At 40.3% G+C, this 18,235-nt stretch overlaps 1 protein-coding gene and 1 pseudogene across 2 annotated transcripts; one reads left to right on the forward strand and one right to left on the reverse strand.

Moving 5' to 3' along the window:
- The first annotated feature begins 5,053 nt into the window (after positions 1–5,053).
- LOC120619379 (uncharacterized) lies at positions 5,054–5,172 on the forward strand (annotated as a pseudogene).
- A 2,490-nt stretch (positions 5,173–7,662) lies between these two features.
- On the reverse strand, positions 7,663–17,739 carry HNRNPU (heterogeneous nuclear ribonucleoprotein U). 2 transcript variants are annotated; one of them, XM_039883249.1, is made up of 14 exons: positions 16,818–17,739; positions 15,873–15,984; positions 15,711–15,784; positions 13,561–13,700; positions 12,901–13,000; positions 12,387–12,499; positions 11,795–12,058; positions 11,402–11,521; positions 10,866–10,994; positions 10,614–10,782; positions 10,093–10,347; positions 9,614–9,798; positions 9,249–9,320; positions 7,663–8,773 (listed from the first exon to the last, which is right to left on the reverse strand). In XM_039883249.1, exons 1-14 carry the CDS (start codon positions 17,506–17,508, stop codon positions 8,720–8,722), a joined length of 2,478 nt encoding a protein of 825 aa, XP_039739183.1. In that variant the 5' UTR covers positions 17,509–17,739; the 3' UTR covers positions 7,663–8,719. The 2 variants fall into 2 exon arrangements, with proteins under 2 accessions (XP_039739183.1, XP_039739184.1); XM_039883250.1 differs by having other exon boundaries at positions 16,875–17,659.
- Between the last annotated feature and the right edge of the window lie 496 nt (positions 17,740–18,235).

The raw sequence follows: 18,235 nt of genomic DNA on the forward strand, positions 1-18,235 counted from the left end.
AACATCTGCTCACTCTTACCGACACACAGCGAAGTTAAGTACAGTCTGTTATTCAGACTGATCATGACCAAAATAATTATGTTAAACATTCTGTGATGTGACAGTCGCTCATGTTAAGAGGCAGCACGGCACGAGTACTAATCAAATCTGATATTTAACCAGCTATTTGTGCAGGCCACTTATGTTTTCTCAGCTTTGGTTTACAAATGTAACATGTAAAACCAGGCAACTGGATTCAACTGACGAAGTCCCTTCTAGCTCTAACATACTATGATTACTTCTTACCCTGAGTGAGAAACCTCTCTCGGCTGATAAAAATTTCCAAGGCCTTCACCAGCAACAAGGTTTCATTTTCACAGCAGAATGACTTCCTAAATTGGGGACCTGGATGAAAACAAAGTATGACATATTTAGTTGGATTACTTTTTAAATGTCATTTCCTAAATTTACATGATCATTAACACTTTGTATTTCCTCAACTAGTAAGATGCTACAAAATGTACTAATTAATTACTGGGCTGTGTCACCTACTGCAAGGCCCTTATGGCACTGCTACTGGACCCTTCCGTAGGCTTCCACGTCTTGACACTTGCACTCCTGGTCTCTCCAGTCCAATCCATTTCCACTCCACCGGCCAACTCCACTTACCAACCAGCTGTTTCCAGTGCTCGCCCGCCCATCATGACGCAAATTCCTGCCTCTGCTCAGGCTTTTTCATTCGGCTGTGAACGCCTTTCTCCTACATCCTGTAACATTTTTATTCCCTGGCTCGTTTAGGTTCCCACACTACTGTTCCATCTGTTACAGTAGTTGGCACTCTCATTGGTCACCGACTTGTGCTACAAGTAGAGCCTAAGTTTCTTGTCAAGAACCCTGCCGGTTTTTACAGTGGCGACCAAATGTCCGGCACCAAACTCAAAACACGTGTTAAACTGAATTACTAAATGTTCATTAGCAAGCAGACAAAGTCCAGATTCCTTCTCATCCAAACACTTTTCAGATTTTAAACTTAAGGAGTAACCTACCGTCCATGCCCACTTGGAACCTCCAGCTGGATGAACTGCTTCCTTCATTGTCCCATTAATTCCGAAATTCACACTAGGTGATATAGCAGTAGGTACCAGCTAAGTAGCTGATTAAAATAGAATTGTGGTCATTAGTAGTTTTAAAAACTTTGTGGCTCATCTATCATATCTACTTTGTTGAATCCCTCCAGAGCTCTATCTCCCCCTTCCCTCACCCCTCCCCTCTGTTCTTCCTTGAATACTTGCTTTTACATTTCAGTTAAAGGACCTCAGGGAATTAAAATTAACTACAAGCCTTTCTCTGGACTTGTGATTTATACTGACCAAGTTGGGCAACAAGAAATTTTGGCTATCCCTAGTACCATTATTTGATTTGCAAGCATCTCTTTTAAGTCTACGTACCTCTACTCCATCGCTGGTTTCCCTTTGCTTCGATTATATAATGCGAGGAGGTCTATATAATAAATTCAGGATTCCTGTTTTTGCACTTTGCAGCAAAGAGCTAGGAATCAAATAGGGTTTGAATCCTTCTATTCCTAGATAAAAATGTTGGCGGATGGGGGTCAAGGTACCCCTTTAAAAGTCATGTTAATATGTAAACTATATTACGCTTTGGGTAAGCAGCAAACCTTAATGAGGAAAGTAGAAAAATTAAAACGATTGCTATAATTGGTTTTTAATGGTCCTCTAGAATATTTTTGGAAGCATTTTAAAATACGATCCAGTGGTCATCAAATCAGGTTAGTATAATATACCAATATCCTCTATTACCCAAATACTGGTATCTTACACTTATTTTGTGCATTAAGTTCCACCTTTAATTTTTCTCTTAACGTGTTGGCCAATAACTGAGTCTTTTCAACCACTGCATCTGCCTTCCTGTTTACTTCCTAGAGTAAGGACAGGATGACTCCTTTCCCCCAAGTACTATCTTCAGAAAGCTATCAGTGACACTGAGCAAGCACTAATTTTAAGAGGCTTCTGCTGTTCACAAGTTTAGATCAACTTAACAGGCGATTATCTTATCCGTTTCACCTTTTTTCTAGGAATAACTTCCATTATGTCCCACCCTTAGGGGATAAAAGTATAAACAGTCTGCAAGTACTGGTTTCTTAAAGGATGCTTCCACTGAAACGTTTCCTCCCCTTGGACTGTGAGGACAAGTCATGTGAAATGAAACGTGTTTTACCATCTAAATCCAAAGTTTATTTTGGAAACTTTTTCTAATTTTATGGGTTATTTTTTTCCTCAAATGAAGTTATGATTTTTTACCTTTTACTTTGAAACCGAGTTGTCTGCTCTCCAGAAGCCATTAGACTGTTTTTAGTTGACAGAGTAGGACTCATTTCATTGAGCAAACCCTGATAGCTTCGTTTCAAACCAGTATAGCACCCAGGTCCTCTCATTTCACTAAAATACATAGTTCTGGAGTACATGGTGGGAAAAATTAATTTCGTCTAAACTTATCGAGTTTTAGACTTCAGGGCAACAGGAAACTATGCTCTGGACTGGCACTGAGCCAAGCTCACGCTGAGCTTTCTTATACCTTCTATTTACAATTTAAATGTACTTCCTAGTTGATTTTATGTACTGATGTGAATTTTTATCACTTCACTAACCAAAAGGATCTCTCTTTTTTTCCCAAAACCTTACAATCTGACAAAAAAGGTTCATGCAGAAAGATTTGGGGAAACTAAGAACACAGGTATTCTAATTTTTTTCTCATATTAGAATCTGCATTTAAACTCTGCCAGTAGGGAAGACATTAAAACCAATGTCTTGCAAAAAGTTAAACAAGAATTTAAACCATTAGAATAAAGATCTAAGCTTGAAAGGACTCAGCTCCTATTCAAGAAGACCGCCTATCAGCTTAGATACACTAAACACTAAAGGTATGCAAATTAGAAAACCTTTTTTTCCCCCAGTTGTATAATCTATCCATCTGGATACCAAATTTCTCCCATTCCCATCTTTTTAAAATAAGGGGGGTTTTATTTAACATGATCCTAGAAGCCCAACGTAACAAACGTTAAATGTACAAGCAGCAGTTAACGCGGAATACCTATTCGAGTCACTGGAACACACTTAGTTGGGCCCTTTTACTCTTCCACACAGCACATTCACATGGACAGACTAAGGAAAAGGAGATGAAATTTAAATCAGCACTTTTTTTTTTTGCTTTATTACTTTTCAAAATAAATAGTAAAGTTGGAACCTTCTACTGTACTTGACCGTGACTCCCATGTTCCCATCTCCCTTAACTGAGACACAAAATACCTTCAAGAACTAGCCTGTTGCCATTCAAATAAGCCCCATTGTTCTGAATTATTGATTTTACATCCCTCTGTATGCCTTAACACTTTAAAACTTTTATGCCACGTGAGTTAGATGTCTATACTGGCCAACTCACTGTTCTTAGCAGTTTTTACTCAAAAATTCGGGGTAGTAACTTGGGCAATGTTTCTCAATTGCTTGACGAGCATAAAATATTTTACTGGACAAAACTAGTTTTACTTCAAGATCAGACTGTCAAAGGAATGGCAGGAAAGAACATGCCACAAACAGCGTTCATCAGTCAGATGCTCTGTTAGTGAGCTCTCCAGGCCGCCGACCTGCTGGACATGCCCACGAGTAGCTGCTGTGCCACTGGGACAGCATTGTGACTTAACGGGGCAATAAGAAATACGGGTCTGAACTGAACCTTTCTGCACACTTCTCTATTTGTCTAGACCGTTATTACCTTGTCACTTATAACAAGTTTCTCATACCCACAGACTCAGCTTTGTTTAAAAGCAAAACCCCTGTTCCTTGTCAAGATGTAAGTTAATGTTCAATCCTGGCATGAAAAAGGAGAAATTATATTTCTAAGCATTAATTAATTACAAATTAAACACATGGTTAAGTTTCTTGTCCCAATAACCTACCTACCAGGGATTACTGATATTCTCAACTATGTTACCTATAGCATTTGCTCACCTACTAAAACTGCATCTACAGTCATAACTAAAATTGCCAATTAACTGTAAAAGAAAAAAATTATACTGGTTCAGCTATACACATGAACATCACATTCCCAACTGCACAAGATGTTACATTGAGTAATTCCAGATTAACATTATATGATTTTTCCACCTATTTCCTATCTACATCTACTATCCTTTATAGATTAAGTCCCTTGAACAAATTAAACATTCATAACCACCTGTATTTTTAGACAACTGGCCAGGAAGTGAAAGTACATCCTTACTAAATGTAAGTGGCACAATCTGTTAGCCATTCTCACCTACCCAAAACTCTTATTTTCTGGGCTCCGGCTATATGCATAGTGCAAACTGAATGTGACCACCAACTAAACATATTTAGCAAAATATAAATCATTCCATATGAAGGTGGGAGTTCAATTTCAAACATACACATAACTTAAAGCTTTGTAATGTTAAGATACTTGGGGATCCTGGTTTTGAAATTTTCCTACTCCAACACATTTGAGCACTGTGGCTCCCTTATAAAATCCTCAAGGGTTTATTTTAAACAAAGTCTGGTTAAAAAGGCTTAAGACAAGTCACCTCAATATGAGTTAGCTAAAATATTTTTATTATTTGTCTTATAAATATGTACCTGTAGTAATAGTACTAGGTCAAAAAATTAGGGATCAGAGCAGCCTAAACAAACACTAAACTGGCTAGATCCACACCTGAATATTTTAGTATAAAAGGTGAAAGAAGAAAATTAAAATCTAAAAATAATCCAAGGAAAGGCTCTCTCCATAGCAGGACATTCAATTTGTTTTTAGGTAAGTTTAGGCAATTAATGATTGGAAGATACTATAGTTTATATAACTAATAAACACAAATTGCTGTCCCTTAAAACAATGTATTGCCAGATCATAATACACTTTGTTTTTAACTATGACTAAAATGTTATATCTTAAGCCCAGGTTTCCTGAGCCTTGGAAATATGAACAAAGTTTAGACTCGAATCATTTCAAGAACGTTAGGGAAAAAATGGCTTTAGAAAGAATCATGTTAGTCTATGACCGTGCCTCCCTGAACAAGCGCAATTCCATCTGATCTTGGAAGCTAAGCAGGGTCGGGCCTGGTTAGTACTTGAATAGGAGACCATCTAGGAAGACCAGGTGCTGTTGGCGTAAAAATAAAAAATACGGAATTGTAAGAACATGACAAGGTCCTTGCAATGTGTGAGATCGACTAAGGACTGCTTTGCCTAAAAAAATAAAAAGAATTATGTTCATCTTTCCAGAACATTTCAATTGCTATTCTGGTAGGTTGGAGAGAAGACTGTTGTCTTGCAGGTTCCATCATCCATTTTCTTAAAAAAGACATTTTATAGTACATCTAAGAAGAGAATTATGGGAAATGTTTTCCAGAGATATATTTATGTCTAAACTAATACCAAATACTAAGATTCGGTCTATGAAAGTAGTTTATGCCTCCCTTAGTATAATAACCTTCATCTGGTTTTGGCGTTTCAAAAACACCAGATATGCTTACAGACTGACGCTCAGACCAGACCTTTGTCAAATGTCTATAGCACTAAGTTATTTCAGCATTTTTATTTGTATAGTGGAACCTGCTGTAAAAATGATGCTAGGATAAAAAGCAAATGTTTATAAAAAAAAAGTCAATTCCCACATCCAAAGCAAATATTAAATACAGAACACAATCTGTCCATGATATGAACTCCCCAGGTAAGTGAAAAACATACTGTTACCTTTCCTAAAGTTTTAATTTTTCAAAGAAAAATGTCTTTAAGTTTTAATACCTTGTTGCTAGTGCTTAGGATTATCTAATGTCGTATTCCTTATTTTCAGACCAGCTCTACCCTAGGTAAATGAGAGCTTATTTTGTGGATATTTAAGGCTTTTTGTCATTTCAATGTCAGATTGATTTGACTCACTTTAAGACTTCTTGCTGTCATTAGGGCCAGAAGCTGGTCCCACCTTCTAGGTCAGAGCCAGATCCCCACTCCACCCCCATCAAAAGCTAGGTATGTGTTAACAAGGTGTAACCTAGCAGCACAGAATCTCCGGTACCCTGGCAGTTCAGTTACTTCATCCTTTCCATCTTGCAGCATCCCCGATTATCCTTATGCTGCTTTTCACACTACTGTAGCTGCCCAATCGGATCCAATTCCAGACTTGGGGTGATAGGTGTTAAGTACCTGCAAAACTTTCTAGTGCAAAGGCACAGCAATCTCACTGGTGAGTTTTTCTCTAGGTATAGCTGGGACATTTGTTCAGCACTATACCTGGCTGTTTTTATGTGGTGTTTGCCTTGCCAGCGGGGAGATAGGCAAGGGGAGGGAAAAATGAATCAGGTTTCTCATTCACAGGTCTCACTGTGCCAAACTTGGCATTTAACTTATTTTTCTTCCTTTTGTTTGCTATTTGGTGTACTCCCTCTCTTTTCAATTTCTAGAATACTGATTATTTTTTTGTACAAACATAGACATTACTGTTAGTTCTGATCTTGCGTCTAACTCCTTAAAATTTTAACATTTTCTTAGACATTTTATCTTTCTTCCCCAAATTTTCTGGGCTACACGGTTATAATAGTCTACACCAAATAGTGTTATTTGACCATTACTCTCCCACTGCAAAATATTAGATAAGAATTCCTTAATAAGCAATTTTAAACCAGAAGGTATGTGCAAAATTTTTTTAAAGACATCCAAACATTCAAGGATATCTAAGCACTGATTAGCAATTGTTTGAATTTTGGCCCATGGGTTTAAGTCTAGCAGTCCTAATAATATATACTGACTGAAAAGTAACTCATGCCAGTGATTGCAAGCAGTAAGCTAACTGCTAAAAAGACAAAAGCCCTTGAAACATTACTTTGTATTAAGTATTCTTACACTGACTTTAAGATTAGCCCCTGTTCCATAAATTTCTCAACTGAACCTACACCATCATCTAAAACTCAGCTGCAACTCAGCTTGTAGCAAGAAAATTCCTAGGAGTATAAATAAGTTAAAAATCTGATTTCAAATGACTGAAACAAAAATCTAAGCAATCAAATATAGACATCCTAAACTTACCAGAAGCAACCTAAAACACCAACGAAACACTAGACTGAAGTTTTAGTTCTACAGTTTGACTCCTGATTCCTCACTTCACATTAGTGAGGTTCCTTTAGAAGATTAAGTGTTCTGTGCAAACCCAATAAAATTACAATTAGGGGATCTAATGTTATCACATAGCTACAGTTAAGTTAGCAGTGTTGTGTAGTAGTGATTCAATGACTGGCTTGCATGATGGCTTCTAAAAGCATCTGTTCCCAGAGTTTCATGTATTATATATGTATATAAAATAATCAGTTGAGGACAGCCATTAGCATTTCATAAAGATGATAAACAGTGTTAAACTTCTCCCAGCCATTACCTTTTCCCCTCATTAAATGTTAAGTCATCTGCGGGGGAGGGGAAGGGAAGAATTCAGCTTTACTTCATAAAGTCAATTGTCAATATACATTTAACATTTAAGTTTTTAAAACCTAAATGTTCCAAATACAGAGTAAAGAATAAGCTGTCCAGAAAGCACACACTTAAAATTTCTCCTCTTGGGAGTTTTATAAAGGGATTTTAAACCTTGATGGCGAGAATCCCAAAACGAGAGTAAAATGAATTCTTTTTATTGCAAACAAACGTCTAAATTAATTTCTCCACCCACTTTCTTTAGAAAGAAAAAGAAATCAGCAGGCTAAGGAGATACCCATTCAAAAACTGACATGATTAAAAATTAAGATATAAATGGGTGACTCACAATTGCATTAGCTTACAAAGATGGTGGAGGAAACTACTACAAGCACACTAGTTATACAGTATCTTGTGGGAGAAGGGCATACAGACAGAGCTAACTTCATATAGATCCCATTAGACAACTGGATTTACAACAAGTTTTTTTTTAATAAGAAATGGGCAAAGCCAGCTTTCTTTTCAGAATCAAAATGCAGAACAAATGGAAAAATTATGGTATTTAACCTTCACAAGTTTGAGCCTCCACAAATAATGCAACCAAGTTTTACATTTTTAACAGCCCTTCTACATACACTCCATCTTCTCTATCTTAGTTCCAAGTTGTATCTTCATTCACTTATGCCAATTCCATTGTTATTTAAAAAGAAAAAGCCTTCCCAGTTATTGCCAGAAACTACTATTTAGCTTACCCCCTCCACTACTCAGCAAACTACAGAGAGGATGGAGTGCAATACGAGCAGTACAGAGTCTTATGCAATTCATGAGGACCGCTCAGTCCTTACATGAATCTGGTTGCTAACATTTCTATTATATTGTGACAATGACTCCCGACTGTTATCTCTGTGAGAAATGGGGGGAGTAAATTCTTAATAAAAGACACCAGGTACAAAGCAACATTTTACTTTTGTTGTGATAAAAAAAAAGTCACATTTTACAGATAAAATGTAGAACCCTGAAATACTGACACATTCTCTTATCGTGCACAATGCTGAGGTTCTCTTACGATTCACTTTAAAACTGCAATTAAAAATGTACAAAAAAGAAAAGAAAAAAAATCAACCCACAAAGCTTCTAAAAAAGGAACCCGCAGGCACTTCCTCTTGTGGAATGTTTAAAAAGTTAGCCTACTAAAGAAAACAGTCGACTTCTTGTGAAGGTTTTGGAGAAATATGTATCAGTTCGTTTTATTTGGGTATTCAATAATATCCTTGGTGATAATGCTGACTCCATGGCTTCTGACCCCAGAATTGCTGTAAGAGAAAATTTTTTTTTTAAAGAAAAAACATCAATAAGCCACTCAAACTGCTTTTAGGAAATGACAATGAATCTAATTCAGAGTAATTGCTGGAAACAAATTTATACCTGTCATACCTCTGATTTCTATCAAACCAGATTCAGTTAGTATTAATAACCCATTATCATCAATAAACACATTACAACAAAAGGAAACACACCAGGACTTGGTTAGTTTACACAATTAAAACTAGTCGTAAAAAGAAACATGTATTAAATAACGTTACTTCATTAAAAAAAAATATAGTAAGTTACAGCGAACTCCAACCTATTATGCCTTCAAAAAATAAGATTATGGCTACAACTGCAACACAATTCACAGTGCCCTGTTAGCATTTACAAACACTTCAATCCCTGGATAAAAATCTTTTTGAAAACTGATTCTCTTGAACTCAAAAAACAATGTATATAAGCACATAAGACATTACTTACACCCTGCTGCCACTGGTTGTAGCCCTGAGATTGATTTTTGTAGCCACGATTGTTTCCTCGTCCTCTGAAGTTCTAAAAAAAAAAAAAGGGGGGAAAAAGATGATTAAAAAAAATCTTTAAGAACTTGGAGTGCAACTTCTTACGTTTGGACATGGGAGGGATGAAGAACAGCACAGAAATGGATAGCTGGTACTTACTGCACCTGAAAAATCAAAATTAGGTGGACTCGTTTTACTATCATTCATTTTTTCTTACATCAATGCAGACACAGTTCATATGGTTCTGGGGTTATGCAACATCTTTCAGATTTGTTTATACAGATAACTACTGCCTGCATCCTTCCTGCAGGGATCATGAATCATTACCTGGTTGTAGTTCCCTCTGTTGGGCATGCCACCTCTGCTGTAGTTCCCTCTGTTTGAGTAGCCACCTCGGCTGGGAAAGACAGGGCCCCGAGGGTATGGATAGCCAATTCCACCACTTCCGCCTCCGCCACCACCTCTCTGTGGCATGTTGCCCCTCCTATTATATCCACCACGATTCCCAGGAGCTGAAAATGAGACATTTAATTCAGTGTTTTGTGCCACTTTTACAGATGCTACTTAGAGGGTTCTTCTGGACTGTTCCTTCATTTTAGGAGGAAAAAGAACATTTAAAGACAAAAATGTTTAACTGCTCACATAACGTAGGTGTGTATACTACCAAATCACATTAAGATTTTAAACTAGTTACTAGGGCAGCTAAGATCAATAAGGATTAAATTTCCTCATGACATACAGATCCAAATTAGAAGACTGCTACTTATTTCAATGTTGGAACTACACAGAACTCAAAATTAACTTGCCTCCACCTCTGAAATTTCCACCTCGCATGTTGAATCCACCACGTCCTCTATGGCCACCGCCTCTGTTAAACTGGTTCTTGCCACTCTTATTTTTATTGCTCTTCTTTGAGCCAGTGTTTTGTTTCTTTTCTGGTGGAAGCGCCTTTTTGCTTTCTTCCTTATACTGCTCCAAAAGTTTTTGGGCTTCCTCCTTCTGAAGCTCAACATAGGTTATTTCATCAAAGCACTCAGCTACCTCTGGCAGTGTAAAGTTTCCTACAAGGAATAAAGTCAGATTAACATAAACCACCAAATTCATAGTCCTTAAGCCTATAATTCTTGAATGGCTTGAAGTGTTTCAACACACACTACAATATCTACTGCTGGTTTAGGAACACATTTTCCTGAAAAGTAGAAAGCCAGAAACACTTTTTTACAAAGAGTTAATGTAACTCCTGAAACAATATTACTACCAAAAAATGTTAAATTTACATATAAAAGTCATACAAAGAGATTTAACATAACAGAATTCAGTTCCATGCCTTTCATTTTGAGGACAGCGTGTTCTGGCAGGTCTTTTCCCTCTACTTCTGCTTTCTTCTGTGTCCTTTGCTTATAATCTTCATCCTTTGGGCAAACTACAACAGCTTTTCGTTGAAAGCCTGCAAACAGGCACATTTTTCTTCTCTGGGCAGCAGCAGATACATTTGTCTTAAAAAAAAAAAAAAAGTTTATTATGAATTCTACGCCAAATCCAATTAGGTTACTTTTTCATCTTCGAAGATACAGCTTACCTGATCCAGAATAAAATTTCGCTTCTTACGGGCAGCAATCTCAATAAACTTCCCAAGACACTGTGGGGCTCGCTGCAACAGTGTATTCAGTTTTCCAGTATCAGCCATTTGCTTCTTGAAACCTGCCACCTATTTTTTAAAAATTAAAAATTTCCTTTAAACTTTTGATTCTCAAGCTAAACTTTATATCACAGCTTGTATCTATATAGAAAGCTGGCACACTTAAATATTGCTTTTTCCTACTACTGCTACCAAAAAAAGTCACTATCGTGTAAGATGTGCTATTCAATTTTTTTAAGCTGCTGGATGTTGCAAGAGTTCAAAAAATTCTTTGGCAAAGACAAAGAAGCCTAGCCGTGGGAAGCCAGTTTATCTTACAGATAAAGAGCCCACGCCCAAGTGATCAATTTAATTTGTCCAAATTCCTACCCCTAAGATACTATCAAAATGGATATAAGAACAAGAAAAAAGGGTTACTTAGAATAATTTCTGGTCTTTTTAAAATGCTGACATCATGCCCTGAACATTTTACTTACCATCATTTTATCCATTATGGTATTTGTTCCAAGAATGTTGTATTTACCAGGATTTTCCGCGGCATGTTTAGTAACCCAGGTAGTTTTTCCAGCTCCTGGCAAGCCAATCATCATAACAACCTACAATGGAAAGAAATGTTATTTCACTGATCATTAGTCGTCACATAAAAATTTTAAAAATATCTTCATACTCAATAACCCACTTTAAGTATCAAAATTTTCACAGCCCTATAACGAGGTAATTTGTGGAAAGGGAGAAGATAGGTACTGAGAGAAAAATCACCAAGCAACAGGAATGGCTCAAAAAGGAAACAGATGAATCATTTAGCTCTTCTAAATGTAATTTTTGCCAAGCTAAACCAATGCTTTATGCTTTTTTAAAAAATCACTTACTTCACAATCTTTCTTCTCTTCAGGCCCCTTTGGACCTCTAACTCGGTCCTCTAAGGGGACATTCTGGATAAAAGTATAGTCTTCAGGTATTGGAAAATATGGCTTTTCCTTCTGACCAAAATTAAATTCAACAGCGCAGTTGTGGCAGAGAACATGCGGAAAGAGTGGCCGTCCAGCAAGAACCTCCTTACTGATTTTGAAGGCAACGCCAAGATCTTGTCCATTCTTTGCATAGGAGAGTTCTACTTCATCACTTTCAAAGTTCTGTTAAGGGGCGGGAAGGGCGGGGGGGTGTTAAATTTAAAAAATTAGGCCTTCTAAAAAACTTTAAAATTTAAATTAGGAGTGAAGCTTATCCTGTAGAAGGCATGTGTTTGTTAAGTTTTAACAGCTTTCTATTGGTTATAAACGATGAAACACCTATAACCAGCAGCAGAAACAATACTGTCTTAGCAGACTAGATTTCCAGGTCAATGCAGTGTTAAACAATTTTCAATCAAAAGGAGTTAATAATGAATTCCAACACCGATATATCTTTAAAGAGTCTCTAAGCTTATAACTTGCCATTTATAAAAATTTAGCTATGACTTACAGCAAAACATGTTATCACATCATTTTCATCAAACTTCTCTCCATAATCTTCAGTCTCACAGTTGCATGTTTTTATTCCTTTTAGAGAATACCCATAAGAAAATTCTTCTTCACCTAAGAAAATAATTAACTACCATGAAGTCACTTTTTCAAACAGTCCAATGGCCCACATATTTTAATATTCAAGATATAAGCTTCAAAAGATGACTAACCTAATGTTTTTCCACTGACATCGACTCTATACTAGATATTCAATTAACGAGACCCAGATGAATTATGTAACTTAGTTGACGAACTGTGTAACATGGGTTACATTCTACCTTAACCACTGGTCATAAAATAAGTTAACCACAAAGGAATAAAACCTAAAATTGAGCCTGTGCCTGCTATTATCACGTTTAAAATATTAACAGAATGGACAAAAACAAGCAAAAGGTTTGGAATGCCTTCTACTCTACCTACTGAAATCAGCCCTGAAAACTCACGAGCACACAGTACTCAAATGGAAACTTTACCAAGCAACATTCCACTTGTCGTTAGAGACCACCCAATCCGAACTTCATGTATGTCAATATCTTTTGTATATAAATGCCTCACTGGGATCTTCTCTGTAACCTGAAAGTCAAATCATAAATGATTAAAAATTTTAATCCAATAGATAAATCCGAGAACTCTGGCTTATTTCATTTGGGCCTTGGGCTACTAATATAAAGACACACAAGAACCCAAAAAAAACTGATGTAGGGGCTTACTGAATTGAAATTAAAAAGGTTTAAGTACTTGGTTGATTCACATTTAAAAGAGCAGCTAATGTTTAAAATTTACATATCCTCTATACCCAACCTAAACCAATTAAAGTAATAAACATTTAGCATTTTTTCTCTGGAACAAAACCAGAAGTTTAAATTTTTAAACCCTTAGTGGGTTTTCTCACATCTCTCTCTCTCTCTCACACACACACACACACACACACACACACATACACACACACCACCCCTAATTAAAAAAAAAAGGGGGGGGAGTCTGACTCTATTACACAAATTCTGATATAACGAGTTCAACTATTACAAAAGGTTTCCAAGCCCCTCTTCTAATCCACAGAAACTTCAAAAACAGAAAGTTCCACCAACATTACACTCACAAAAAATATACATAAATCACAAAATTCTATTTACCTTCATTTCAAAACAGACTTTGCCTTTTGATACACCATAAGATGCCCTTCCTCCAGCCCAAAGAAAAGCAAAACTCTCCATAGTAAGGGAAGAAGCACTGAGGCGATCTCTTGATATTTTAAAATGTAGATCACAATTATCTGTAAGTATATCAAACACCACATTATTTCTTTTGACATCCAATGTAAATGTGTCTGCTATATAGACAAATCTTGGTTATTAACTTTTTGCATATTTCTAAATGCAGCACAGAACATTTTTATTTTTAGATCATGCTGTTCTAAATTTTCAGTCTAAGCCCCACTCCCACCAAGTCACTCTTGCCAAATTATGAACTAAAGGGTAAACTACCTAGAGAACCAAGACACACCAAAGCTTAACGTGTATTTTAAGAATATAAAATAATCAAGACAATGTGACATTTAATACATACCTGCTCTGCTCTTTACCTTGATTTAGAGGCAAGCAGTAGAGGATAGCAGGAAATCAAAGTGAAGCATGCCAGAACCAGGTAGATTTTACCAGTGCCACAATAAAACTGAAGGGAGGCCATGACCAAATATTTTTAAGTAGGAGTATGAGCTGTTGATCCTAACTTTGTAATTTTAAAACACTAGGGGCTCTAGATCCTAAATTCTTTTCTAAAACTTGTGAAGAAAGCAACCTCAAACTACAAAGCACCAACATGGTTGTCTAACACTGAAACTAATACAGCACTTTAGGACCTCTTTCCCCAGGCTTGCCTGTCACTCAAAAACAATTGGGGGATTACCCTTTTCCGGGATTATCCAAATCCAAACGTCTTTAACCTTTGGGTCACTGGCTCATTAGCATGTACTTTCTCAGAGTTCTCACTTATGAGCTAAAGTTAGAAAGCTGTTTTAAGTTTTGATTGATGAGAGAAAATTAAATCTAGTTTGGAATTCCCTTCGGCTTTGCTCTTAAAATTCCTATCATTAACAAAATTTTCAATCTCATAAATTGTGTTTAAACCCAACATTGTGCTTAAATTGATATTCCTAGGTCATCAGCTAAAAGCCTGTCTACAACAGTATAGCGCCTATTACTTTTCTTGAATCGTTGCTTCAGTATCTTGCCAATACCTAAGTCTTTATTTTTAAGCAACCAAATTTAATAAAACTTCCAAATCAACTACTTTTTCACGTACAACTTTTCTTTTACGACTCCACTATCTCAACTACCTGTAAAGGATACCCAATAAGAAATCAAGAGTTTTACACTTACATATCTGAATAAAAATTGGTATTCAAAAACACGAAAATCTAAGCTTCAACTGCCTAGGATCTACACAGGGCAGGTTGACACCTTACTATACCCTCTTACTTTCCAAGCAATTACTTCTACCCTTCGTTCTGTTTATCACCAAAAGAACTGCCCATTCTGATCAAATACTACACCGACAAAACTTCTTTGTAATAAAATAATTACAAATCTGACAGCCACGGCCCATTTAGAGGTTTGCAATACTTCCTCATATTCAATTGCAACCCAACTGGGTAAAGTAGCAGTATTTACAGCGCTGCCATTGATACCATTCGCTGCTGAAGAAAGCTAGTGGCCCAGTGATAGCCCACTGCTGCTGCCCCAGGTCTTTGGAAGAAATCAACTTATGTTAAAGCAGCAGCTACTGAACTGGAATTGAGAACAAAAGAGCAGTTATTGAGAAAGTAATATTACAGTCTTTTAGAATAGGGAATATACTTGTGTGCTAATGGGAAAAGTCATTAATAATTATTTAACTAACCCAAATAGCTCACTTAATATAATTTCACACACACACAAAGTTACTTTATAGAAGCAGCCCATAAGGACAAGGTATAGGTAGTATTACAAGTTTCCGTTAGCTAGCTAGTCCAAAATTGGCATTAACTTTACATTCCTACGAAGATCTTTCAAGTCATATAAAAACATTACCAAATTGCTACAGCCTGTAAAATTATCAAAACAACTGATGCTGTACTAAACATTAGGCTATCAGAATCTACGTCATCTTCCTGCCTTTAAAAACCCATTTCTGCTCAACTTTCTGCACTTAAATTCAACGTACTACATTGTCTTCTAACATTTTGGAACCAAAAATCACCACATTCGATAATTGGGGGAAGAAGAGGAGAAGCAGCGTCACTTACAAGTATCAAGACAAACCACTGTGTCATCGAAGTGTTCATCTTCTTCTTCAACAGGTGGCTGGGGAGATTTGGCTCTGAAAGACAATATTGTCTCCTGATACAGCGCTTCCCACCAAAGAATAAAGAATGGGTGACAAGAAAAACTAGATGAGCATCCTCTACCTGCTGTACTTGTTCTCCTCAATGTACTCAAAATATCCACGGCCATGATCTTCGCGAGGTCGTTTAACACCCCTCTTTTTATCTCCGCCTTTCTGCTCTGTTTTGCCGTCTCCTATAACACACAACACCCCTATTTAGGAAGCCAGGCCGCGACACAACAGGAAAAAACCCTTTTGTTTCCAGGCGCAAAAGAGCTCGACCTTTCCCTGTTCCTTTCTGCAAAGCGTTTTCAATCGACTAATCAAACGAGAATTTCAAACAATCGGCTTGGAATGGCAACAGAGTTAGGTGACGCAGTCTAAAGACATTACAAATTTTGCCAATCTATGCGGAAGATTCGAGAAAGCTAATGAAAAATAGCGCCGCCAGGCCGAGCCCACGTGCATCCTAAAGAGAGTTCAGGAAGAGGGGAGGGGCCGAGCCCGGCCCGCGCTCCCTGCCCTCCCCTCCCCCACCCCGGGCCCGCGCTCCCCGCGGCCGCATTGTACTGATCTTCCGCCCCGCTCTCCCCGGCCCCTCCCGTCGGAAGTGACGTCACGCCGAGCCCCTGAGCTCCTTGCACAATACCGCGGCCCAGAGCCGCCAAAGCGCGCCCGTGTCCCCCGGGCCCCTCAGGCCTCCCTCCCCGGAGACATGTGCCTTTCCGCACCGCGCGCATCGCAGCGCCGCGGCGCCACCGCGGCCGACCCGTTCTGCCGCCTGCGGCTCCTCCTCCAGCAGCCAGGCTCCCCTGGCTCTCGAGCCACATAATGGAGGCGCTGCCACCACCGTCACACACACCGAGCCCGAGGCCTCACGGCTAATCCGGGATTCCCCGCGCCCCTCCTCCACCGCCACCCTCGCAGCCGCCTCCCGCCCGGGGCTCCCTCCCCCCGACGGGGCTCCGGCACGGTCCCCACCCGCGCGGGCCTCCCGCCGCGCGCAACGTTACAACGCAGCACTCACCCGCCGCCGGAGCCCCGGGGCGACCGCCGCCTCCGCCGCCTTCCGCCTTCTTCTTACCTCCCGCCTGCTGCTGGCCCTGCCTGGCCCCGGGCGGCGCCACCGTCACCGCGAACAGCGAGGTGGGGCCGCTGCTCTTCCCCGCGGCCTCCTTGGCGGCCCCGCGCTGCTGTTGGGGCTGTTGCTGCGGCGTCGCCGGCGGTTGAGCCTGCTGCTCCCCGTGCCCGTTCTCGTCGCCCGCGCCTTCCTCCTCGTCTCCGAGCTCATCCTCCCCTTCCTGGAAACCCTGGTCGTCGCCGTTCTCGTCCTCCGAGGCGGCCTCTTCCTCCTCCATCGGGCCCGAGTCGGCCGCCCCCGCGGCGCCGTTCTCCTCCCCCAGCTCCATCTGGTCGCCGTCCAGCGCGGCGACCCCCTCCTCTTCCTCCTCCTCTTCCTCCTCCTCGTCGTCGCCGCCGGCCGCGGCCTCCTGCTCCAGGCCTGCTCCCGAGCGCCCGGCGGAATCCCCGCCCAGGTCTAGGCTGCCGTTCCCGGGCTCCATGGCGGGGCGGCCCCCGGCCTCCTCGTCGTCCAGCGCGGCCTGGAGCCGCTCCATGAGCTCGGCCTTGAGGCCCTTGTCGGACAGGCGCCGCTTCTTGAGCTCCTCTTTCAGCTCCGACACCTTCAGCTTTTTTACATTAACAGGCGACGAACTCATGGTGAGGGCCCCGAATCACCGCTAGGCGCTGGCTCAAACTCGGCTCCGCTCACTCGGCCACTGGCGGCGGCTGCTGCGGCTGCTCCTCGGCCCGGGCGGCGGCTGCGGCTGCGGCTGGAGGTGGGTTCGTGCTGCAGAGCGGACCCGCCTGGTGTCGAACGGCGCCAATTCCTTTCACCGAGTTCGCGAGGGAGACGCGGAGACTCGCCTGGCGCGAGCGAGCACGCAACGTCCTCTCGCAGGGGCGGCGCCGCGCACGTAATATAGCCGCCCCGCCCCCTGCGCCGACGGGAACGCCGCGCCGGGGGAAGCCGGAGCGCGCCCGCGCTCTGCCCTGCCCATTACCGTACTTCCCTCCCCGCCCCCCGCCGAACCCCCGGCCGAGAGCGCGGCGCAGGCCGCGCAGTGCGCTTCCAGTTGGGGCTGAGCAAATGGAGGAAAGAGAAACCGCCTTTCAGTTAAACCGACCCATTATTGGCCTTTCTAGTTCTTCAGGGGCGATACTCGTTTTGCTCTTTGCTTTTGCAGCCCGGAGGCTGCTTTGATCCAGATGCTTTCGGTCCTCGACTTGGCGATTTCAGCTCGAATCCCCCACCTTCTCTTCCATCTTAGATTTGCCTTACCCAGCTAATTTGTTTTAAATTCCTTAAAATTTCCAGTTTTGATTTGTACAACACAAATGGGCGATGGTTACACGCACGGGATTTTCTTCCGTTTAATGTTTGGT

This window comes from Pteropus medius, unplaced genomic scaffold (genome assembly GCF_902729225.1).
Source record: "Pteropus medius unplaced genomic scaffold, Ma_sr-lr_union100, whole genome shotgun sequence".
In the NCBI taxonomy this organism is placed as follows: domain Eukaryota; kingdom Metazoa; phylum Chordata; class Mammalia; order Chiroptera; family Pteropodidae; genus Pteropus; species Pteropus medius.

What these genes read in the sequence shown, in the direction of transcription:
- HNRNPU (XM_039883249.1), bottom strand. Translation starts at nt 17,508, where the DNA reads ATGAGTTCGTCGCCTGTTAATGTAAAAAAGCTGAAGGTGTCGGAGCTG. An exon ending in TGGAAATTTCAGAGGTGGAG is followed by an intron (nt 9,799 to 10,092) that starts GCAAGTTAATTT and finishes TCTCATTTTCAG; the next exon opens with CTCCTGGGAATCGTGGTGGA. An exon ending in ACAACCAGTGGCAGCAGGGT is followed by an intron (nt 8,774 to 9,248) that starts GTAAGTAATGTC and finishes TTTCTCTTACAG; the next exon opens with CAATTCTGGGGTCAGAAGCC.